The sequence below is a fragment of the Anopheles coluzzii genome, chromosome 2, assembly GCF_943734685.1.
Source record: "Anopheles coluzzii chromosome 2, AcolN3, whole genome shotgun sequence".
NCBI classification, from domain to species: Eukaryota; Metazoa; Arthropoda; class Insecta; order Diptera; family Culicidae; genus Anopheles; species Anopheles coluzzii.
In genome coordinates, this window is record NC_064670.1 from 97,198,330 (window position 1) to 97,222,425 (window position 24,096).

The 24,096-nt window shown below is 45.7% G+C and overlaps 3 protein-coding genes across 3 annotated transcripts; 2 read left to right on the forward strand and 1 right to left on the reverse strand.

Moving 5' to 3' along the window:
* The first annotated feature begins 5,306 nt into the window (after positions 1-5,306).
* LOC120950513 (uncharacterized) lies at positions 5,307-11,858 on the forward strand. Its single transcript, XM_040368615.2, has 9 exons — positions 5,307-5,552; positions 5,651-6,135; positions 6,200-6,336; positions 6,394-7,140; positions 8,358-8,860; positions 8,969-9,096; positions 9,216-9,352; positions 10,734-11,325; positions 11,416-11,858. The coding sequence occupies exons 1-9, from the start codon at positions 5,322-5,324 to the stop codon at positions 11,705-11,707; spliced, it is 3,252 nt and encodes a 1,083-aa protein (XP_040224549.2). The 5' UTR covers positions 5,307-5,321; the 3' UTR covers positions 11,708-11,858.
* Positions 11,859-13,428: 1,570 nt separating this feature from the next.
* Positions 13,429-16,255, forward strand: LOC120950508 (esterase B1-like). Its single transcript, XM_040368606.2, has 5 exons — positions 13,429-14,304; positions 14,392-14,519; positions 14,647-14,783; positions 15,065-15,665; positions 15,743-16,255. The coding sequence occupies exons 1-5, from the start codon at positions 13,684-13,686 to the stop codon at positions 16,032-16,034; spliced, it is 1,779 nt and encodes a 592-aa protein (XP_040224540.2). The 5' UTR covers positions 13,429-13,683; the 3' UTR covers positions 16,035-16,255.
* LOC120950509 (uncharacterized) lies at positions 16,203-22,206 on the reverse strand. Its single transcript, XM_040368607.2, has 3 exons — positions 21,772-22,206; positions 17,525-17,849; positions 16,203-17,453 (listed from the first exon to the last, which is right to left on the reverse strand). The coding sequence occupies exons 1-3, from the start codon at positions 21,812-21,814 to the stop codon at positions 16,481-16,483; spliced, it is 1,341 nt and encodes a 446-aa protein (XP_040224541.2). The 5' UTR covers positions 21,815-22,206; the 3' UTR covers positions 16,203-16,480.
* Between the last annotated feature and the right edge of the window lie 1,890 nt (positions 22,207-24,096).

A 24,096-nucleotide genomic window follows, 5' to 3' on the forward strand; every position in this document is an offset into this window, starting at 1 on the left:
GATGGGAAAGAGGTTTTTTTTTATTTCGGTCACCCCAACCCGACGATATGTTGAGCGGGGAACGTTTATGGCTTTATTTTCGCGTCGAACCAAATGCAAACCGAGCGGAGTCGTTAAAATGTCACGCATCCTTTGCGGTGCTTGTTTTGTCCAGTTCGCACCGCTTGGTCCGCGCCATGAAATCGAATGCAGGTTGAAGGTAGAGAAGTGTTTGCAAAAAAAAAGATAAAAAAAACCAGGACAAGCGGGAAAAACACAAGTTCCTAACACAATGAGAGTGACAAAGAGAGACAATGAACAGTAACGACTATGTGGGGAATATGTTACGGTAAGGATAGCTCTCGGTTTATGTTGGTTTGGAGCATATTTTGCTGTGCTTGGGGACTCGTTGAAGAACAGAATAAATGCTAGTAGTAACGCAATGGAAGTGCAGACAAAGAATTTGAAAGCAAATCGTGTTAAGAGAGATGGACAACTGTCGTGGATACACGGTGGAACTAGAACTAGTGCAGTAGACGAGCGTTGGGAAGTGGAAGTGGTTTTACGGTAATCTGGGCTAGGTATCGGAGGTCTGGTTTAAATCGATATATAGATTTGCAAATGAATGCATTAAACGTAACATATACTTGCAGAAAACTATGACAGAATTAGCATTGACAAATTAAAAATAAAAAGTTTTGATTACTTAATGAAACATCCCTTTAAAGACGTATTGATGATTATCTGTAGCACATTTTGCATACTTTCAGGCGGTTTTCTGTCTCCGCTTTAGATAAAGCACAATTTTAATACAGTATCATTGAAGAATAAAGAGCAATTATGGTAATTTTTAGTATATAATTTAATCCGACAGGCTACATTGACATTTAGTTTAATTCTATCATATTCAAATTAATTTTAAATCAATATTTTGTTTAGTTACGTTATTGAAGTAAAGCCCCTAAATGTATGAAAAAAAGTGTTTGAAATAAGAATGTAACTGTTTTAGAATAATTGTTTTTCAAGCTATTATGCTTTTATATATTTCTTGTAATATCTTCATTGAAATAACCCCACTTTTAGTCTACCATTGAATCCATAGAATCCTGCTAGAACGTTACATGAAAGTTGCTCTACATCTTTTTGCCCATTATACACACAAAAACATTCCTCCTACGTTGTCACGATGCGTTTATACAGTCTTTTGTACTATGCACACCCCGTGAATGATGAAACCCACTCCCACTCTGCCCGAAATTTGCAAGACTAATTGCTTCATCCATCAATCCGTGCGCATCAGCCCGAGCGCTCATCAACCTCACACGACAATGGGAACGCAACAGCACCGCACCACAGTGAAGAAACTTTTCTTTATTAGCATCAGCAGCAGTGGGACGCGTTTCGCCGTTTCTTTTTTATTCATGTGTGTCCCCCATCCTTTCCGTGTCCAAAGAAAGAACCACGACAGCAGCGACAAGGACAGCGACGGGCAGGCGAGATTCAGCTTCCGGCCACCGTTTCAGAACCGTTCGCGCATAACCGGTGGCCCCCCCACCAGAACGCGACATCGTTAGGAGTGAGCAATTACGAATTTCATGCGTCACTTATCAAAAGTCCCGATACGTCTTCCCCGTCTCGAGCCGATCCCGCCTGGTTGGATGTTACTATTTATTTTTTCATCCCTTTTTATGGCCGCTGTCGTTTTCTGGGGAATTCTGTGGAACCGCTGCTGGCACTTCACATTATGGCCGCATTTCGGGACAGCATAGCGCTCGTTACTCGTGGCTGCACGACATGAATCACTTCGATCGGGCTTGTCACATGACTTCCGGCAGGACGCTTGTGAGAGTTGCAGGCCGAGGGGAAGGTGGAGAGTGGAGTACAGGTCACCAGTAACGCACTCTAACGTGCGCAGCATTGTGCCGGGTGGGAGGACATTTTACTTATTTTCCATAAGCCGTTGAGTGAAAAACACCACCACCGGGAGGGGTTGTTTGTTATCTACTCGAAGAAGATGGTCTGTAAAGCGAGCACATCACCTTAAAAACGCACAAACTCTCTCTCTATACCTGCAATTTATGACCCAGTAATAAGCAGGTGATGCCACGTACGGAGCCGTAAGCCATACCCTATTTGAAGGTGAGGCTAGGAAGATTTATGGTCGCAGTTTCGCGGAAAATTGTGGCTTACCAAGGGACACCAGCCGCCACCAATCATCTTGAGGAGTGCGTTCGCGCCGATGTAAAACATCATCGATACAAATAACGTTCTTTTCAGTGTGGTTCTTGATGTTACTAAACACACCATAAAAGAGGTCCTTTCGTCGGTAAACGTCAATTCCCTTCGGGTCATGTTGGCAAGAATGATCCTTTGCTTATACCACCGACAAGACACGATAAAAGGGTAGTGCGAGAGTTCATCAAAATAAGTGGTACAACAACGCTTGATGGTGCCGGTACAAAGCCACAAAAAACACACACACACCCCTCAATCAAACTAACCCTCCCTGCAATTGTACAACCGAGCGGTCTTACCTTTGCGGCTTTGCGCGGCGTTAGGGCACGTACCTTCATACATCCTTTGCCTTTTCTGACCCCGTTTCTTCGGCTAATAGGCAGTTTAAATGTTTTGTTAAAATCTAAAGCGATTATCTGTTGCAGATAGTCGACACCGGCACACCACGATCGGTAAAACATCGTACGGTTAGGGGTCTTCGGTTCCGTACGTTCCCCTTTTTCTGTACCCTTCTTTTGACACCCAGCCGGACGTAAGAGGTTTTCACTTTGTTGCTGCTGGCAGGATGTATTTTCCTTTCGTCTGCCGGGTGTCTGATGAACGTGTTGTATGTTTAGATGAGATGTGGTGGGGTGACTTGGCTTTGAACCATTCGACCGGAGAGGGTTGATGGCAACCCACGCTTTGCGGTCGGACGGGGTATGTGATTTCGTGATAAGTGTCAATAAAGCGGGTACGATATAATGGGCTGTAGTGCTTTGGTACAATGATCTAGGTGCATGTGTCAAGCGGTGTGCGATGTACTCGGTGGACTCTTTTAAAGCGATGTCGAACTGGCTGATAACCCGTCATGGGAGGATGTTTTTGTTAAGCGGTTGTATCTGAATGTTTCATTTCTCATTGGAAATGGGTTGATTTGCTTTAAAATTGCATGCATTTGATTGAGTTTTACCAAAAACAATTTTAAAAGTCCATAGATAGTATCCTTTTGGGAATCGATTGCTATTTACATATTGGTTTCACCGAAAAATTTATGAATAGAAAGGTCTAGTGAGTGTTTTTTCATTAACGTTCAGATGTATGGTTTATTTTGTGCTTAGAGAAAAAATAGGATGGATTCAGGTTAAATGGGTTAAATACGTATTTAATATCATTAGAATCAGATCTCTAATATGAACGGGTTTAACTTCGCTCATTTTCTATCGTATCGAGTTTTCTCTCTTGTAGCTTAGGGGCCATCCATAAATTACGTAACGCTGAAATTGGGATTTTTCGACCCCCTCCCCCCCTATCGTAACAAAACGTAACGTTGGAGGAGACCCCCCTTCCAAAATTACGTAACGCACGATCGAACACCCCCCCTTAATTTGGTTTTGCATCAACAAATACAAAAAAATATGGGTTTATATTTTTTTATTTGATTGCTTTTATAAAATACGCAGAGTTGTTTTAATTAATGTTTAATTAAAATTAATGTTTAATTAATGAAAGGAAAGTTAGATAAAAAATTTATAATTAAAGAAACGCATAATATATATGTTGAGCATTTTTAGACTTCTTGCCAGATTGGCTTCAATTGTTCAGTAATGTTTATGATGGGAACACTATCTGTTTCGATTACATTGGCATCTTCTTCATTCCATATGGCATCTTCATTATTAAAACTTACCCAGGTGGGCGATCATTTGTCAGTGACCAGTGATAGGATTGTATTACGTTACGTAACATAATGTGAACCCCCCTCTCCCCTATGTAACAAACCGTAACGCTACAGGGAACCCCCTCCTCCCCCCCCCCTTTGAGCGTTACGTAATTTATGGACGCCCCCTTATAGTTCATTTACTAAGTAACATGGTTCTAAGCTAAGATTGTTTAGATTTTTACTAGAATCAAAGTTCACTTTTAGCTAAACTATGCCGACTATGTTTTGGCTAAACAGATGTCGAAAAGATGAGATTTTTTTTAAAGTTATTAAATCGTCTCATTTAGTCTAGTCTCAACTCTGGCTGTTAATGGGTCAGAACTTTTGTTTTTGCTCCGGATGCAAGGTAAGCAATCAAATTTTGGATGTTTGTAATAAATCTAGCATACGGAAATACTATGTTTTCTTAATTATCGCTATTCTCAGGTTTGCCTTATATCAAAAGGGCACATAAACTTATTCTGAACCATATAATCGTTTAACCGTGAACATTATAATGAAATCATACCGGCCTTGAAACTAATCCTGAACCCATTTTGATCTTGTGAATTTTAAAGTCCTGAACCTATCCTGGAATTGACCTCAACTCTATATCGTTCCTGAAGCTGATCCAGTGGTAGAACTGATCTAAACCCAGTAAGAACTTTGAACTGATTCTGGATCCATATTAATTATTAATTAACGCTTAGTGGTATATGAACTGATTCCAAATTTATATCAATTAGTGGACGTTGTTAACGTATTGATTTCTGAATTTCCTAAAATTGAATACTATACTAAAACAATAGGCAACAAGAAAAATTTGGATGAATAATTCCGAGCAAAATAGTTCATAATTTTATCCAAATCAGCTAACTAAATTATTCTGTCCCAATAAGTAATTTTTCCGCTAAATCTAAAGAAATTATTGAAACTATTGCTAGCTATCGCAAGCAATCCAAACCAGTTCAACATCAACTTCCCCACAAAACAGCCCGTCCACTAACTAATATGACTCACGCCTGCGGCACACATTGGATGAAGCACTCATTAGCTTCACTCTATTTTCTCATCAATAAAACCCGATTGTACCTCCCTCACACTAGACAGCATTTATGGAACTCAAGCTCCTCGCTGCACCGTGGAAAGCTAAACCACAGCAAAAAGAAATGCTGACTACTTGTACGAAAATTTACGACCCTCATTCCATACGGGCCCGAATGCCACCATGTGCCACCGGCATGCATGAAATTGTGATACGCCTTTGCTTCCAATTGCACAAACACACTAACAAACAATTACATTGTACTGTATACCTTAAAAGTTACATACACTGTAGACACACACTCACTACGACATTGGGGAGTTTTTACCCTGTATTTCGGTACGATCGTCCATCCGATCGTCAACGTGCTCAGTCACCAAAATGCAACCCTTCCTAGCGGCCGTACTGCGGCTGCTCGTCGGCCTACTCAAGACCTGGCTGTATCGTGTTTGGCTCGGGCTACGGCCACCTACTTCCAACGACTGCTGTACCGTTACGCTCGGCCCGGGTAAGGTGCGTGGCCTTACAAAAGTGACGACCGGCGGTACCCGCTACCATGCGTTCAAGGGCATTCCCTATGCCGTGCCTCCGCTTGGTGATCGACGGTTTCAGGTAAGCATGCGACGTGAGTGGATTGTTTTGATGACACAGACACAACATAAACCGTTGACAAAAACCCACCACATCTTCCACCCCATATTCTCAAACAGCCCGCAGTTCCGCTGGAATCGTTCCAAACGCCTGTGTTGGAGTGTTTTGTTGAGCGTAGCAAGTGTTTGCAGTACGATCAACTGCTCAATGTGTTGGTCGGTTCGGAAGATGGGCTGTTTCTTAATGTGTACACACCGGCCCTGACCGGGAATTACTCTTGTGGGCTGTTTCCCGTGATGGTGTACATACACGGTGGTGGATTCCTCAGCGGCAGTGGTGATGCGTTCCTGTACGATCCGGTGCACTTTATGGAGCAGCGCGTAGTGATCGTTACGTTCAACTATCGGCTTGGACCACTTGGATTTCTTTCCCTGCCTGAGGCAGGCATTGAGGGTAATGCGGGACTGAAGGATCAGTTGCTAGTGTTGCAGTGGGTCCGGAACAATATCGGCCAGTTCGGAGGAGATCCGGAGAATGTTACGCTGTTTGGTGAGAGTGCAGGAGCTAAGGCGGCCTATCTGCACTACCTTTCTCCGGTTTCTAGGTGAGGTTTCGAGGAGTTTTGTTGATAAGAAGTTGTTGTAGAATTTAATTCTTTTTCCTTTCAGGAAATATTTCCATCGAGTGATCTGTCAAAGTGGAGTCGCTTGTTCCGACTTGGCATTTCAAGTCGAACCAAGCGAGAAAGCCCGTAAACTAGCGAAGTGTGTGGGTTATGAAGGATCATCCGACCAAGAAGCACTGGGTAAGATCCATTGCTATTACATTCAGATCATCTTTAATCAACTCAACTCTCTTACAGACATGCTCCTGAAAACACCTGCCAAAGAACTATTCAAACACCAGCTTGCCACACTGACGGACAGTGAACGTCACGAGGAACTGCAATTTCCATTCCGTCCAGTAATAGAACGTCCTCACCCCGGTGCTATCGTTCTGCAGCATCCACTCGACGCCTTACAGACAGAGCTCGATCCACCCATACCTCTCATTACCGGCTGCAACAGTGGCGAAGGTATGATCGCACTCGCCAAAGCCCAGCACCATCTCGCGGAGTATAATGCTCACCCGGAACGGCTTTTGCCTCCAATGTTACGCTTACACGCCAACGCAAACGAACTCGGCAAGAAAGTGAAACAATTCTACTTCCAAACTCGTCCCATCACCAGCGATATGCTCCCAGAGCTGATGGACGTCCTGTCTGACAATGAGTACGTTATGGCCACGGTAACTGCTGCCGAGCTGGTGGCAAAGTTTCAACCGAAGGTGAAGCATTACTGTTACTACTTCACGCACGACGGTCGGTGGGGAAATTTGAAGCGATTGCTGAATATGTACCATCTGCCGGGTGTTTGCCATGGGGATGATGTGTTCTACATGTTTAGCTCGGCACTGAATGCAACGCTACCCGGAGATGCTGATGAAGTTTGGGTTCGGCAAGCGTTCGTGAGGATGTGGAGTAACTTTGCGCACCTGGGAGATCCAACACCGGATGAGGGTGATCTTGCGGAGGGATTAGTACGCTGGGAACCGGTTGAACCTTGTGCTGGAAAGAGTTACTTTAAACTGAGGTGTCTGCAGATTGATCGAAGCTTGAAGATGGTAGCTAATCCTTTCTTGAAGCGTAGTACATTCTGGAGAGAGCTATTCCGGACGTATGGATACGGTTCTAGGAAGCTGCCGGAGTGAGGTAGACAGTTGGAATGAAGTTGGAAAGTGTTTATCTCTATTTGATCTCGCAAGAGTTAGTCTCTGTACTATATATTCCTAATGGAGATCGCGCTATTAAGCCGAGGGATCATATGTATTACGATTGCGTATATTTCTGAGCAAACTCATAACCGTTTGTTATTAAATCATATTATTTTTGTAAGCTATTCAATAAAAATCTCAACAATAGTAATTCTGCATAATTCTCTCCCTAAACATCGAACGCTTCTGCTTGACCTGACTCTTGGTCACATGTACCGGTAACTGTCGCACGTAGGTGAGCTAAATATATCTAAAAATGTCGCCCTGACCGATCCTCCAGACTGACTAAGCACTTTGTTTTGATTCATCCCCGATGCCGAACACCGTTCCGGGGCTGGTGAGCCACCGCTACTGTGCACTCTGGACCCGTGCGATAGTGCCCCCTGGAAAGGGAAAAAGGCGGCGTCACAGCAAAACATGCTACAGTAACCGGTCGGGTCGCTGCAATAAACAACTGCGCGCGGCATACGAAGTGTAGATAGCTAATCGCTCAGCTTGGTGAAATCACTCGTTGTTGCCGCCACCTAACTCCTCGTCATCCTCACAGGCCTTCCCCACAGGGTCTAGTGCGCTGAATGAAGCACTAGCAATGCTACCGCGATAAGATACTCTAGCCACTGGCTGGCGATTGCACAAGAGGAGGGGTAGGATCGCTCGCACATACCAATGTGTGTGTATGTGTGCCCTTGTCCTCATCTTCTCCCCCTGGGACTCTGGCAGTAGAGGGGAATTGTCGATACGTTCGCGCGTAAAGACGCGCGGATTTTTTTGCGATTAGTTCTACTTCATCGCGCGAACGGAACTGATCCCATTGGGTTGAACGCCGTAGTGGGTTTCCGTAGTCCGTTTGGAACGTTATTTGGTGTTTGTGTGTGTGTGTGAATAGGTGACAGACCACGATGGTACTAACCCGGGCACGTGTGTTGTACGATTTTGCGTGCGCCCTGTTGCACATCGCGTACGGTTTGGTGCTGTTTGTGCTGCAGCATCGATGGATCCGATTCTGGCCACCACCTGTCCGTCCAGTTGTAAGTGTGCGGCAGGGTAAGGTACGGGGCGTCACCTCGACCCTGCCGAACGGTGGCCAGTATCACTACTTCAAGGGTATCCCGTATGCGGAACCACCGGTCGGGCGGCTACGCTTTCGACCACCCGTTGCGCTGGAACGGTTCCGCAAACCTGTCGTCGACTGTTACGCCGAGCGGGCCAATGGGGTGCAGAAAGATTTCTTCTCCACCTGGGTCAGTGGGTCCGAGTCGTGCCTGTATCTGAACGTTTTCACACCCCGGCTGCCGGGCGAGGCCGACACAACGAAGGGTGTGCCGCGGCTTCCGGTCATGGTGTACATCCATGGCGGTGGGTTCATGAGTGGCAGCGGAAGCAGCTTCTTCTACAACCCGGAGCACTTCATCGAGCGGGACGTGCTGGTCGTCACCATAAACTATCGGTTGGGGCCGCACGGATTCCTCTACCTGCCGGCCGCCGGCATTCCGGGCAATGCGGGCCTTAAAGATCAGGTAAAGATCGTGCGTATGGGCAGTGTTTGCGCAAAATTAAAAATCACATAGAAACATGAAATCGAAAGTGTCAACTCGCTAATCAACCGGATTGTTTTTGTTTGCTAGCTGCTGGCGTTGAAATGGGTCAATGAAAACATTGCTCAGTTCGGGGGCAACCCGGACAATGTAACACTGTTCGGCGAAAGTGCCGGTAGCATGTCGGCGTATTTGCACTACCTATCACCGAACTCGCGGTAAGTAGGTGAAGGAGGTGTGAACATTATGTGAGTTTGGGAGGAGTTTGCAAATGTTACATGTGTCGCGTAATTTTCGATCATCCTTTGACATTTGTCTTTGTCTTTGTTTTTTTCAGGAAATATATTCATCGTGTGATTTGTCAGAGTGGAGTGGCAGTTACGGAATCATTTTTCCAAGTTGAACCGGAAGAAAAGGCAAGAAAGTTGGCGCGATTCTTCGGTTACACTGGTGACAGCGATCAGGGCGTTCTTGGTAAGTAGTTTGAGCTTGCGAAGGGCGCAGTATGTAGCAGAAGGACATGGGTTGTACTATATTAAGAAGCTCCTTTAAATGAGGACATAACTCAATAAAAAAGAGGAAAAGCTTTGAAGTAGCTCGACAAGCTCGATAAGTCTTCGCTCGGGCATTACAGACCTGCAAGATCTATGCAACACTCTAAGCTCCATGTAGCTATGCAAGATAAATATAGCTCTGTAAGTTCAATGTTAAATGCTCAGTTTTGTGGATGTGACACAAATTACATGTCCTTAACTTGTCCTGTAGAGGATGCTTTATAATGGCCAAAGCTGCCTCAAATCAAATTAGCCCCAAATGGCAAGAACAAGTACAGCGCTTTACCTCACAAGAGCAGACGTCTGTCTTGTGACTCTAGTGCCCCTTGTACAGCACTGTAATTAACGTTTAATTCCAATCACTTGAAGTTCTTGGAGTTTTTTTTTTAAACGACCTTGAATGGTCAAGTGGGTTAAACCATCTAAGCAAGAGATCTGCTCTGTTATCGTCTGTAAATCTAGATTGGATTTAGATTTGGAATTTGTTCAACTGTAATCATTGGAATGACAAAAGATATCTTCAATATTTTTTTTTTTTTTTTTTTATTCAGGAGTAACGGTCCAAAAAGGCCGTATTGCTTAAGATATCTTCAATATATTATGCAGATATTTCTTCTGAAATAGGTTCTTAATTGGCAATTATTTTACTGATGCTTGCATGTTATTGCAAGGCATTCCTCGGATGTTCTGACATTGACTTAGAAAAATCAACTCATTTGCATCAATAACTGTTCTCTTGATCTTTTGTCGATTGGAAGTAATAATAGTACTGTATTCGTTGAAAATGTGCTGAAATTATTGGTGTTAAAATTACTGAACAAATAACATTGGGCACGATATAATTATAGCAATTGCGTTTATTGATAATTACAGTAGCAAGTCGTTACACAAACATTATTTGCAAAAAAAACAACAATTGCAAAATGAATACACAGTAACCGTTAATGACATAGGTTTAAAAAGGTACTGTCATTAACAATGCTACACGATCATTTGCTGGTCACACACGCCTTCTCGGGACGCCGGTGTATGTTCTTGGTTGTAAGGACCACAGCCGACATGACAGCAAACGAGAACTACTCCCCATTGTGTCGATATCAATGCCTTTTCTTGCGCAGTAACCACTAAGCCGTGGTTTATGGTTTCGCTTTCTGTTTGCTTGATAAACGATCGTTTGAAGATCACCCGCGTGCCATTCACTCCATACAAAACGACGATCGAGCAGAGCTAGCGCGTGCCAGCGCCCTTTTGTCAGTGTCAGTAACCATTAATCACACGACTGTTTGTACCTCCGCACGCAGAAACGCTCCAAAAAGTGTCAGCGAAACAGTTAGCCCGGCATCAAAACGAAGCAATCACCGAGGCGGAAAAGCAGCTCGCCCTCATCTTTATCTTCCGGCCGGTGGTGGAACAGCAGCAAACGGAGGACAGTATCATCACGCAGCCACCGTGGGAGTTGCTCAAATCGTACGACACGCTGCGCATGCCCCTGCTGGAAGGTTGCAACGATGGGGAAGGCATCTTGGCGCTGCGCAGTCTGGGCAAACGGTGGAAAGCGTTCGGTAAGGCACCGGAACGGTTTGTTCCGGTACTGCTGGGAAGATCGCCCCAGCTGGACCGTGCTGCGGTGGGTCGCGAGATCAAGCAGTTCTACTTTGGCGAACGGCCGGTAAACGACCGTACGATCGATAGAATGTGTGATGTACTGTCGGATAACACGTTCATCACCAACTCGGCGACCAGTGCGGAGTGGCTGGCCAAGTATCAACCGAATGCGCCCCACTTTCACTATCGCTTCACGTTCGATGGACGGTTCAGTATGCTGAAGCGCATCTTCCAGCTGTCGAATGTGCCGGGAGCGTGCCACGGGGATGATACGCTGTACATGTTCAAGTAGGTTGACGTTGTGCTTGAAGTGTTGTAAAGCTTGAAGAGAAGATGAAATATTAATTTGGGTTCCACTTTCCTTCCCACAACACACAGTCCGGGCTTTCTTCCGAAGCTGCCGCCGAACAGCGATGAGTGTCGGGTGCGCGATATCTTCATCGCGCTTTGGACCAGTTTCGCCAAACACGGAGATCCAACGCGTGAGGTCCCCGCCAACCTGGTCCCCGTGCGGTGGGAACCAGTTTCGAAGGTTGCACGCGACTCCGCCGACTTCGATCTCGACTGTCTCGAGATTAACACGGTGCCACGCATGGTGCGCAATCCAGGCGCCGGACGGATGCAGCTGTGGCGCGGACTGCTCAAGAAGTACCGGGCGGACTATCTGTAGGGAGCTGCAGGCAGGGATCCTAAATGCCATCAAGCCACTGTCAACCAGTGAGCTACCAAAGGAGGGAGGGTAGTTAGGGCGTGGTATTAACAAGCAGGTGTTAATGTTGAAGCACAAATAAACGCACGGCGTGTGAAATGATATAACTCTCGAGGGAAGATTCGTGGTGTTTTTTTGTTCCTCTTGTTCGACGAGTTCATCAGTCAAATATTTGCCTAGCTGGTTCGCTGGGGATTTAATTATCGAAGGGATTTAAAGGTACATCGATCGATAAGCGCTGCGATGGCTTAAGGCGTGAAATGCACTTGCACGTCACACGGGAAAAGGTGGCAATTATGCCTTTTGTTTGATGTTACGTAGCTCGTAGGTTTATGAAGCTTCCATTTTCATGCTTAATTGATACATCTTGCTTTGAGTTGCGATGAATGAATGAATAATTAAAATGGGGAGTATTTTTCATGTATTTGCTCCATTACAGAACGACTTAATTTGTGGTGTGATGAAACGCTCATTCCTTCCCGAAAGTACGTCATTGATGTGGCTAATTGTAGGTTCTATTTTACATTGCGTAAGTGTTCTTTTAATATTTAATTATATCCACTATATGAGCTATTTTTAGATGCTAAAAACAAAAACAGAAATGTCATGAACAGCTCGTAAAACTTGCCCAATACTATGCACGTATCAACCGTGTGTTTACATGCACACATGGAAATCACCGTGGCGTCCATTCGAGATGCATTTGTATGCGTTGAAGCTTTTATGTCCCCCCCTTCTTTGGCAAACATAAACCCTCGTTTAAGTCAGGGTTTCTTACAAAACAGAGCGGCACCATTAATCAAATAACACTAATACGCTAAACATGGAAATTTTAGGTATTCTCTTACATGTTACTTTTTTTTAAATTACAATTGAATATTTTGGTTTAGTATGTTGTCAAATAACTTAAAGCAGTGAAATCAAATTTCCTAGAAAAAAAAAATCCTAAAAGAAACGGTTGATAGTATAACAGTATTCTTAAATGAAAATAATTAAAAAACGCATAACACTATTGTTTTAAAATAATACTAAGAATAGTATTTTTTTTGCAAAAAATATTATTCATAATTTATGAGTACAGATGGGTAGTTCGGATTTGAATTCAAGGATATAAATAGATATTCAAACTGAATATTCGAATTATAATGTTCAAGAATTGCAATGAATCTCTCATAATTCAATAAATAAAAATGGTACTCTAACGATTCTTAACTCTTCAAAGATTCATTTCGTGATTGATACCGCCCATCACTGAGGATTTAAATGAATGATTCTTTACGATGATGCATGATACTGTGAAATAAAGGTATACTAATTTGAAATAATGTTACAAATAACATTAGGATTTTATGAGGTAACTTAAAGAAAACGAATTTTAAGAGCTGTCAAACAAAGTGTCGAATAATTTTGTAAAAAAGCAAAACTTTTTAAAAGACATTTTCTAACAGCTTCAAATAACGGGAGAATAAATAAGTTATCTGATAAAACGCTTGAACTTGTAACGGTATGATGGAACAACATAAAAGTAAATTCGAGCAGTTGAACACCCCTGTCCCTACACGGCATCCCCAGAATGAAGCGCCACCGCCGTGCACGACCGACACAAACAATACACAAACAAAACCAACCCTCTAGAGCCAATGCTCGCATACACACACACACACACACATACCTACCCCAAACCCCCCTCTGGCGAACGACAGGCAAGTCAGTCAGTCGGTCAGTGCGATTGTTTGCCCGTTAGTTTGCTTGTAAGCTGCCAGCTGATCGGACGCAACCGACGCGTAGTGCTGCGTGTGCGTTCGTGTACCTTTACGCTTCGGAAAGATCGCGGGCGCACGCTCCGCGTTTGCGTGCGCCCTTCTCCTTTGCGTACACGTATAACACGATAAAGTGCGTGTTTTTTGTTTCTTAGTTTGTTTGTGTCTCGCAGCACGATGGTGGAGCTGATGGATAATTGGTGGCCGTTTGTGCTGGCGGTAGGGCGGCTGGGCCGCGGTGTCATCGCATTCCTGCTGCACCATCTTCGCATGCGCTGGTTTCCGCCGCGTGACTGTCCCCTGGTCAGCGTGCGACAGGGTCAACTGCGTGGCATTACGAGCCGCCTGCCGAACGGCGCCCGGTACCATTACTTCAAGGGTGTACCGTACGCGGAGGCACCGGTCGGGCGGCTGCGCTTTAAGGCTCCGATTGCGCTGGAACGGTTCCGCAAGCCGTTGCTCAATTGCTACGCCGAGCGGAGCGACTTCATACAGCTGGATTTCTTTTCCGGCTTTGTGTTTGGGTCGGAAAGTGGCCTGTACTTGAATGTGTACACACCGCAGCTACCCCAGGCCGGGGTGGAAGATGGCCCGATCGGGCGGGAAAGCCTGCCGGTGATGGTGTTTCTGCACGGTGGCGGTTTTGCGTGCGGCAGTGGCAGCAGTCTGTTCTACAGTCCCGAGTATTTCCTGGAACGGGGTGTGCTGGTAGTTACGGTGAACTATCGGCTTGGTCCGTTCGGGTTCCTGTACCTCCCAGAGGCTGATGTTGAGGGAAACGCGGGCCTAAAAGATCAGGTAGGTCGGGCTGCCAGGGTTGGCCAATGCTGGCTGTGCTAGTACACGATTCGTAACTTTCTTTTTCATCTCGTCTCGTCGCAACAGCTGATGGCGCTCCGGTGGGTCCATGAAAACATTGCCAGCTTCGGTGGCGATCCCCACAACGTGACGCTGTTCGGTGAAAGTGCCGGCAGCTTCTCTACATATCTGCACATGCTCTCGCCAAATTCAAGGTATGCCTAGTCAACTGGAACGGCCAGTTTTTACGATCGCAATTTATTCAAGTAACCATTTCATCACTGTTGAAACTCTTTGTGGCTCTCTCTCTCTCTCTTTGTGTCTTATTTCTCTCCTGCTTAGGAAATATTTTCATCGTGTAATCTGCCAGAGTGGCGTCGTCTGTTCGAGCTCGTTCATGCAGGCCAACCCGCTCGAGATGGCCTTCAATCTTGCCCGCCACTTCGGGTACAGTGGGACGAGCCAACAGGGTGCGCTAGGTAAGTTGCTCGGTTGAACGGTTGATGACGCTCAGAGAAGAGATTGGTTTCTGTTGGCGAAGCACAACACAAAACAGAGTTCATGATAACAAGAGAGCAGATTGAGCTGTTTTCGGACATAGACGAAATTGTTTGTGCGTCAATTGAAATTGCTGCATCAAAACAACAAGTACAGCAATAGCATGCCCAACGAGATAACGAGTTCCTGTTGCTGAGCTTGTGATATTTATGCTTCAAGAAGATTCTAAGTGCAATCTCCTTTCTCGGCACCAACTTTACAGAAACACTGCAACAGGTTCCAGCGAAACAGTTGGCCCAGCAGCAACGTAAAGCCCTTGGTCAGCATGCAGAGAAGCAGTCCGATCTTGTCTTCATCTTTCTTCCCGTAGTGGAGCAACACCTCACCGAACACTCCATCATAACAAAACCCCCCGAAGAGTTGCTCAAATCGTACGACACACTCCGTACGCCCCTGCTGGAAGGCTGCAACGATGCAGAAGGCATACTCGGTCTGTACATCCTACGACGCAAGACACGCGGCGAGGACATACGCCATCTCCCGGGTCGACTAGCCTCCAAGCTGTTCCGTCACCTGGACACTGCGGAGCTTGCCGAAGTAACACACAAGATACGGAAGTTCTATTTCGCCAACGATCCTCCATCCGCATGGTCCACCGATCAGATCAAGCACCTGCTGACGGATGTGATCTTCATGATGGACTCCGCGATCAATGCCGAATGGCTTGCCAAGTATCAGCCGAACCTGCGGCACTATCACTACCGCTTCACGTACGACGGTCGGTACAGTTTGCTGAAGCGCCTGTTCCTGAGTGCGTCCGTGTCCGGGGCCTGCCATGGGGATGACTTGATGTACATGTTCAAGTGAGTAGAACAGATCTAATTGCTGTAAAGAGAGAATCAACTTCATGAGTATTGCGTGCCTTATTTCTACTTTCTAGACCAAAGTTCTTGCCTACCTTTGCACCTGCCAGTGATGAGTGTCGCGTGCGGGATAACTTTGTTGCCCTGTGGACCAGCTTTGCAAGACATGGGGATCCTTCAGCTGGTTCGCGTGAAGTCGTCGCTGTACCGTGGCGTCCGGTGGGAAAGATTTCTCGCGAAGGTTCGTCTGACTTTCGGCTAGACTGTCTGGAGATCAATGTACAGCCGGCTATGGTGAGTGACCCGTGCCGGGAGCGTGCTTACTTCTGGAGAGATCTGCTCGAAGCACACCGAAAGGGTCATCTATGAGAGCTCAGTGTGTTCCAGTGTGTGATAACCGTATTATGCGTTTAGTTTGTAAGTGGTTTCAAAGGCTACTCATAGGTAGTAGTGCTCCGAGTTTAAGGATCTGAGTGCATGACGCGAAAGCCAAGCTTTCACAAGAGTTGTTTATTCCCAAAAAAACAATGCTCCAACTGCCTTGGAGGTTTTAGTGCCTCAAAATATATCAATTTTATTGCTTTGGGTTACCATTCGTTCCCTGTTTTCTTTGTTCCTTATTCCTTAATCAAAATATATCCCATCTTCGCTACCTCCATACACTATTTTCTAAGTAAAACCTACTAGTCGTTAAAATCTAGCCCAAGCGTCCTCATTGCTCTTCGATGATCCTGTTCGTTGAAGTGTGTATTGTTTGTACTGCTGCACTACACTAAAGGCCTACATGTCATGGTCACTGCTGCCCTACCACAACCTCACTTTCCCTGCAGGCGCTTAATTCGATAAAGGATAAACGACAACGCCGTCTCGTTGGCAAACCGCCCAAGCATACTGTAGCAACTGTTGAGCATCTGTGCCGTCACGCGAACGTTCGTTTGATCACGGGCGGGCAGTAGCTTCAACTTAGTATCACCCCTGTACGCAGCCCACTCGCTTTCATCGTCAACCGTCGTCACTACCAGCTCCTGGTTGTGCTTCAGCCCCATCAGCTCGCGCATCTGTCGCTCGGCTGATGGTTTCCGTTCTTCCTCGCCCGCGAGCTGCGTATACGTCCCATTCGTTCCATCCAAACCGACCGTCTCAATATAGTTCTCATTGATCTCATCCGTCAGCTCCTTGATCGTGTAGATGCGCAGCTTTTCACTAAATATGGCACGGTACATTGCCTCCACCTGCCGGTAACCATCCCTCGGTGTCATATGCTCCAACACTGCGTCTAGCTCTGCCTGCGTCAGCAGCGCCCGGCAGATATACTCCTTGCCCATGTCCGCACCGTACTGGTAGCCCGGAATGCCAACGAGCCGGCGCGTCAGAAACATGACGCTTTCGTACGAAACGAACGGCATGTACGGGGCGAACGCGTCCACGATCGCACCCATCATGTGACGCAGGAGCTGCGTTTCGAGCTGCAGCGACGGCACAAACACGTACCGTATCACCACGTGGCAGATCATCTCGACCACCTCCAGCCGGAACAGGCACATGTTGTACTCGTCCCGCACGCCCAGCATGAAACCGATCACCGCCCAGAAGTGGACGAACGCTTCCCGATCTTCGCGATTGTCGTACCGGATGCCGAGCAGATGCGGCCGCACCAGCGGGAAACCCATGAAACCGAACGTCGTGAGTGCCATTTCCGGTTGGCTGATGAAGCCAAGGTTACGCTTTTTGGCGCTGTTCGAAGCGCTCAGATGCATGCGGCGTACCTGCGAGAGTGACTTCCATGATCTGTGTAGAGTGAGAAGAGTGAAAGCGTTAGCAAGCGTTACGCTCAAATGAGTTTGCTTCTTGTTGCTTACTTTGATCCCGGCACCAGCTCACACTCGTACCAATCGCTCATGTGAATAAAGGTCGAAACGTAACGCTTGCGGGCAGTTTCCGTCGTGCTCGACTTGCCCGTATGCTCCAGAATGCGCAACCCCTTCGGATCGGCCAGCAGTACCAGTAGGCTGCAGAAGTTGGCCTGCAGTATGCCGAACCGATTGTCGGTGTAGAACTTCTGGCCGCGCTTGAACTTTGCCTCGTCGAACCAAGCGGGTAGGTGTATATCCAGCTCTGCGCCCGTGCCGACGTCACACGGTACGTTGATCGCCGTCATGAGATGGGCAAAGTACTGCTTTGCCTCTGGTGGGTGAGAGTGAAATAATGGATAATGAGAATGTAAGCGGTTAGTAAGTGCAATCGCACAAAGAGGTATTCATAGGTTTGTTCTATAATTGACTCAAGTGTCGCAAAGACATCACGTCTGTTCAGTTCTTTGTTCATTAGGAAGATCACTCTGGGAACATCTTTACATGATGTAATTAGACTCGCTGCAAAGTTCTATAAGAAAAAGGGTATCACAAGACGACGCCTGGCAAATGCTAGCAAAAAACGAATTGATTAAAGGTAATGTTAATAGAAGGCCTATTTGATGGACTTATTCTTCGTTATTTTTAACTGGCCGCGAGAGCTTACTGCATGACACGCTGGCAGAGCTTGTAATACACAGATGATCTCGCGACGTTCCTGTATTCGATTTCTCCTCTGGAGATCGTGTATTCGAATAACGTCTGGACTTCACTCTAATCATTCTGCATTGAGCGCAACATGAAAGAATCTGCCTGTGATCTTGGAATACACGCCATAGACCATATTTTATGCTGTAAGGTGGAGTACGTGGTTGCAAGATCTCCTTTGTTCGATGTAATCAAAAAACTGGGAATATCTGCTAGTATCCCCATGCAATATATACTACTTGAAGCAGATTAAAGCCTTCTAAAAATCTTTTTGCGATTTTTGTCGAGCTAACGTATTAACTGTGCTTTCCTTGAACAAAACCCTTGAGGCTTATTAGACATTGATGCGTCGTTGGTGTTAACATGCGCTTTGGCGTTATCCATCAATTACGTAACGCAAACATTTGAAATGTTTGGCCCCCTCCTCGCAGTATAACAAACAGTATCGTTGAAAGAAACTATCCCTTAAGAAATAAGTAACTTATTGATTCCTCCCCCCGCTCACCCCTCCAAAAGCTTATTTTATTGATCAATAAGATGTTTTCGTGATTTTTTTCACTTAATTGGGGTACATTAACAATTTTTTAAGTGAAACAAGATAAGATTATACTATATTTTACATAAAGAAAAGTTGTGTCATATAACAAAAAAATCCAAAGAAATTCTCGATACTCGGATCCTCAGCTCAATTTGCCATGTTTTTTATTACCATCATAAGAGACAGATTTCACCCAGTCTACTTCCTGGTCCTCCATAATTATGTCCATCCTTCCAGAATTGTTTATTTAATTTTGCATTCCGTAACAAAAGTTTAACCCCCCCTCTCCCCAATGTAACAAATCGCAACGTTTGACGGCACTCACCCCCCCCCCCCCTCTCCCACACACTCTTACAGGGGTTTCAAGGGGTTCTCACAGTTGTGGGATACTTTCTCGATTCTTTCTTATAGGAAGTGAACTTGATATGTTGGGAATTGGACTCTATGGCACCCTTATTGAACAGGCTTCTTGGAAATTCCAATTGGATTTGTCCAACAAGGATGCTATAGAGTCCAATTCCTGTTACATTGAGCTCATTTCACTTTAGAAAGAGGCAATAAAGTGTCCGACAGCTATGATAACTCCTGGAAAACCCTGTATCAGCGTAACGTAATTGATGGATGATGCCTTTTACATTGATGACGAATATCCTTCAAATGTTAATAGAATGAGAATTAATCGTAGTAATCCTTGGCTTTATCTCATAGTAGAGCGGCCCCTTGTCGACGTATCACATCTTGCCCTCGGTTGGTCGGGCAAAAGGGCCATGTTTCCCATTCCAACTTTACTTTTCTACTGGATTGGCTATGAGTGACGTGATTCTAACCCTTGCTACGCTCTATTTGCTCATTTGGCTAAGACCATAGACTCCATGCACTGATATTGTGACCCACTTTGCATCATTGTTTAGACATCTCGTGATTTGTTGCATACTTATTTTGCAACGTAGATGTGTCTATTGCACCCTGCATAAACACAATATTAAACAGTGCTTATAAGATTCAAGTTACTGCTTGTTGATATGATGTTGAAAAAACGATTCAACTATTAAAAAATGACATGTTAAGGAACCTAGCATGTCCAAATTGCCCAACGCTCCCATATAACTATTCATCAAGAATGTTCTGCCTCCATTCATACGAATTTGGATCCCAAAAGAAGGTAAAAGGGAAAAGTAAGATCAACATCGCAGCTAGCTTAACGATTGACTAACAGCAGATATATGTTGGAGATCACATATCACGTTCGTTTTAAACCTAGAGCTTAGCTTTCCTTGTTTGATTTTGTGAAAAATCATCAAAACAAAACTTTGCCCAGCTGGAAAGTCATTGCGCCGTCTGACCTCTACCAAGCGTCATTTCCTCACGAGCCTCGTGCGGCTAAACGATCCTACCCACCGCACAAAGGGTTGAAGTTTCGCATTCTCATCCCACTCTACAATTAACTTCCATTCAGCTTCGCTACACACATCAACCGGATCAGGGTTTGAAAAGTTTGCCAGAATTCCTCTTTCACGTGCCGGGAGAACAGTCCCCACTTGAAACTGGCTGCTTCAAAAAACTCATTAGAACCACCCCAGGCAAAGATACAAATACTGTTCGTCATGCTCACTTTTAAATGGTTGTTATTTTTCGCCCCCTTTTTCTGGACGCGGGTTTCGCGTCTTGGAGCACACATTCAAACATTCTCAAACAGTGAGACACTGCGAAGTGATCTTTCCGCAATGGGCAATGGGGCAGAAATAGCCACAATCGGCAAGATCGTTACTCCCTGTTGCGTAAATGTCTAGCTGTCTTTGCGAGCATTATTGAGCATCATTTATTGTACATGAACTCTCGCGAACCCTTCAATACACCGCGAATAATCGTGAAGGGCGGGAGGGCGTTTGAAAGCGTGATCGAAGCCTTACATAAGATGGGATGAGTGCTGGAGAACTGCTGCTGCTCTGGCTCTAGACCGTTCGTTGGCGTCCGTTGGATGTGATTTTGGAATGACGGGAAGGGAAGCTTAGAAGATGGGTGTGATAGGTAAACCTAACATCCACACAACCTTCCCATGTTTACGTGCCCAATCTTATCACCGATGTACATTATCAAGATAGTAGGTTTCGCTTTTCTACACTGATTAAACTATCACAGCTGATTGTCCGAGCCGCTCCGTTCAGAGTCTGTTGTGGCTGTGAAGTAAAGTTCCACCTCATGCGGTTTCAAACCCTCTGACGTATTTGTGAGACTGTATAAAACAAATATTTGCGTCGGGTTTCTCTTCGCTTGTGAAAAACAGTTTACTTTTAAGCCGTCTCAATTAAATATGTATCAAGCTTGGCGAACCAAAGCGGCATGCAACAGGCACAAAAACTATAGCCACCCGTTACGGATCGCTTACGGGCTCATTTAAATGTAATTAGTATCGTTTTTTTAACTGTTACTGCAAACACACACACACACACACACACACACTCTAGAACTCGTCTGATCCAGAATGATGAACAAAGCAGAGCTCTCCATTTTCGATCCACTATTTAGCGGCTGATCAGTGTGTTTTAGCGGGCACACGTTGCATGCCTCGCTTAATTGCGCTTTTCGCAGGCTGCACCGGATCGCGTGGAGCAACTGATCACACTTTCCCACACCATCCCTTTTTTCCCACAGGCACGGGGCGCTAATTGTTTGCCGCTAGACCGGCAGTGCCCGTGCGGGGTTTGACACTTCTAACGCGCATTCTGTTCGCGTATCGCGTGAAGCGTTTGTGAACAGTTAGTTTTTGCGACTGCGCAGAACTTGCTGCCACATTTCGAGCAGTTTTTTGACAACTGTGATTGTTCGGTAACCGAGGGTGATGGGAGTGTGTGTGTGTGTGTGTGTGTGGGAGAAAGGTAAAAATAAAGCTCCCCTCCTGTATCCCTCACCCCCTCGGGGAAGTTATCAAATTCTTTGCTGTGCTCTTCGCCTCTTTCCGACTGCCGATTGATTTTCACTTTCACTGGAATGGGGCCTCTGGAACACTCACCTGTCTCCTCCTCCGTTAGCTCCATCACTGGTGGGACCGTCATGGTGCTTTTTTCTTTGCCGCAATTGCTCCCTTTGTTACACTTTATACAATCAGAAAATTTCACAACTATTTGAAACAGATTCTAATCTAAACACACACGCACACCCAGTTGGGCACAAAAATGCACACACGTTTGCCAAAAACACGTTCAAAACACACCCCTCGGGGAGCAGAACAGGAAAATGTAAGAAAAGATGCAACAAAAAACGACAAAATTCTCCGCTTTGTGTGCGCACGGGCAGCGCGCTACCCCAGTCTGTTGTCGTCGGCGGACCGAACACGTTTGAAGGAAAGGGCCGGCGCGCGCGAAACCGAACCGTCTATGCGAGAACCCGACCTAGAACGCACACACTGCGAGCACGACGAGCACGGACATCACTGCTGCTGCTGCGTCCCACGGTGGGAGGGAATGAGTGATGATTGTGAGTACATAAACGCGCGATGCGAGCGATCGGGGGAGGGTTTGTGGAAGTTATCAGCTTCAAACTGGGTCGAGAAAACAAAAACGAGGAAGCAGCGAAGGCAATTGCCTTTTCCCGCGCTCCTGCCCCAAAGGACAACCGCTTTCGGGATAGAACGGGCGAGCAGGAAATGCAACTTGCATTCCTTCACTGCCAGTTCACAGCCGTTCCCGTTGAGCCTTGAGCGCTTGCTGTGAATTGTGAAAGGACAATATGGCATACTGCGACGATCGGCAAGAACGTTCCCCGTGCGTGTGCACGATTTTTAATTTTGAACAGTTCTGTACAGCAGCGGGGCAAACCTGTGACGCAAAGGGGCACACAGCAAACTTAAACACTGCACCTTTTTGCATACATTGTTTTATTGCTGTTTGCACTCGCTTAATTGGCTGTTTTTTTTTTGTGGTGGAGAGTTACGGCGAAATAAAAAACATCTCCCACCGACGGACGGTTTTGTAGAGAGTGGGATCTTTAAGCGGAAAGATTCTAATAGATTTCCGTTGGCGCCTGGTGCAGTGGAAGCTTCGAGTAGAAGCTTGCGTAATAAAGCTGTATAATAGTAATGGTTGGAATAATTTGCAATACATTATTTCTCACCCCGTTGGCTTGTGGGATGGAATATTTATGCATTTTTATAAAAAATGGCGCTCATCGGTGCGTCCCAAAGATGCCTCCTTACCCAAGGCGAGCAAGCTGGTTAGGTTACAAATAATTTCCGAAACAGCTACCGGCCTCTATTTCACACTCCAACCAGCACAACAAACCACATGCTGATAATGTGATGCCTGATAAACAAGGCAGCAAATTTTATGCTCCAATCTACCACCACCACCACCACGATCCACACTGTTTGTTTTGATAGCCATTTGCCCGTTGAACACTCACAAAACCCGCGTGTGAAATGGTGAAAACGTGCGCAACGAGCCGTGGTGCAGTTTTGCCGCCGCTCGCCGACGCAGAAAGGTGAACAGGAACCTACCGGCCGTAAAGGTAAGCCTGACAGTCGAGTCGCGCAGCCGAGTCGAGTTCAAGTTCATTGTGATCGTTGGCGGGATGGGTTAGAGTCTGTTCTCATCTCACGCTTCCTAACGATCACTGGTTGCCCATGGCAAAGCGGCAAAGCTTTTCTAAGCGTTTGCTGCCAGCTGCACTACTGGCACATTGCGATAAAACCGGTTCCAGGAGTGCAAACTGCAAACGCGCGGGACTGGCTTACTGCGCGAGCGAGTGAGCTCATTCCAAAGGTTCTGCGGTGTTGTCGAAGTTCTAGTTTTAGAAGCTAAGCTGGCTGGCTGCAGTCTAATTGCGCCTGTGTCAATGACTCGCGGGAGAGGAAGGTCCGTCAGATTGATAGTGTTCGTGGCACTGGGGAGGCAATGTGATGCACTTCCTCGTTCCCAGTGGGTACACTTTGGCAGCAGCAGGGCTATCATTACGCGCCCGGCAGTTCCGTTCTCCGTGTGGCTATCGCTGTACAAGCATGACAGTATTGATATGACTCAGATTGGGCTTAATTGAATTAACTTGAAATGATGATTAATTTGATTTTTTTCAATATAAGCTGTTGTGCCACACTGCTCTGTTCTATACCGTTCTAGTGCAATAAATGCAATAAGCCACACAGTACGATATAATAAGTCTTTAAACATTTAATTATTTTATGTTTAAAAAATACTTCATTTTTAATATATTCAAATAAAAAGCTTGATTCTGAGACATAATGGCATATAATCAATGTATGTTATGATTAAGAAATGATACATAAAGAAAAACGAAAAAAGAACATTCTAAATTCGGTTGCATGCAGGCCTGTGTCGCGCAC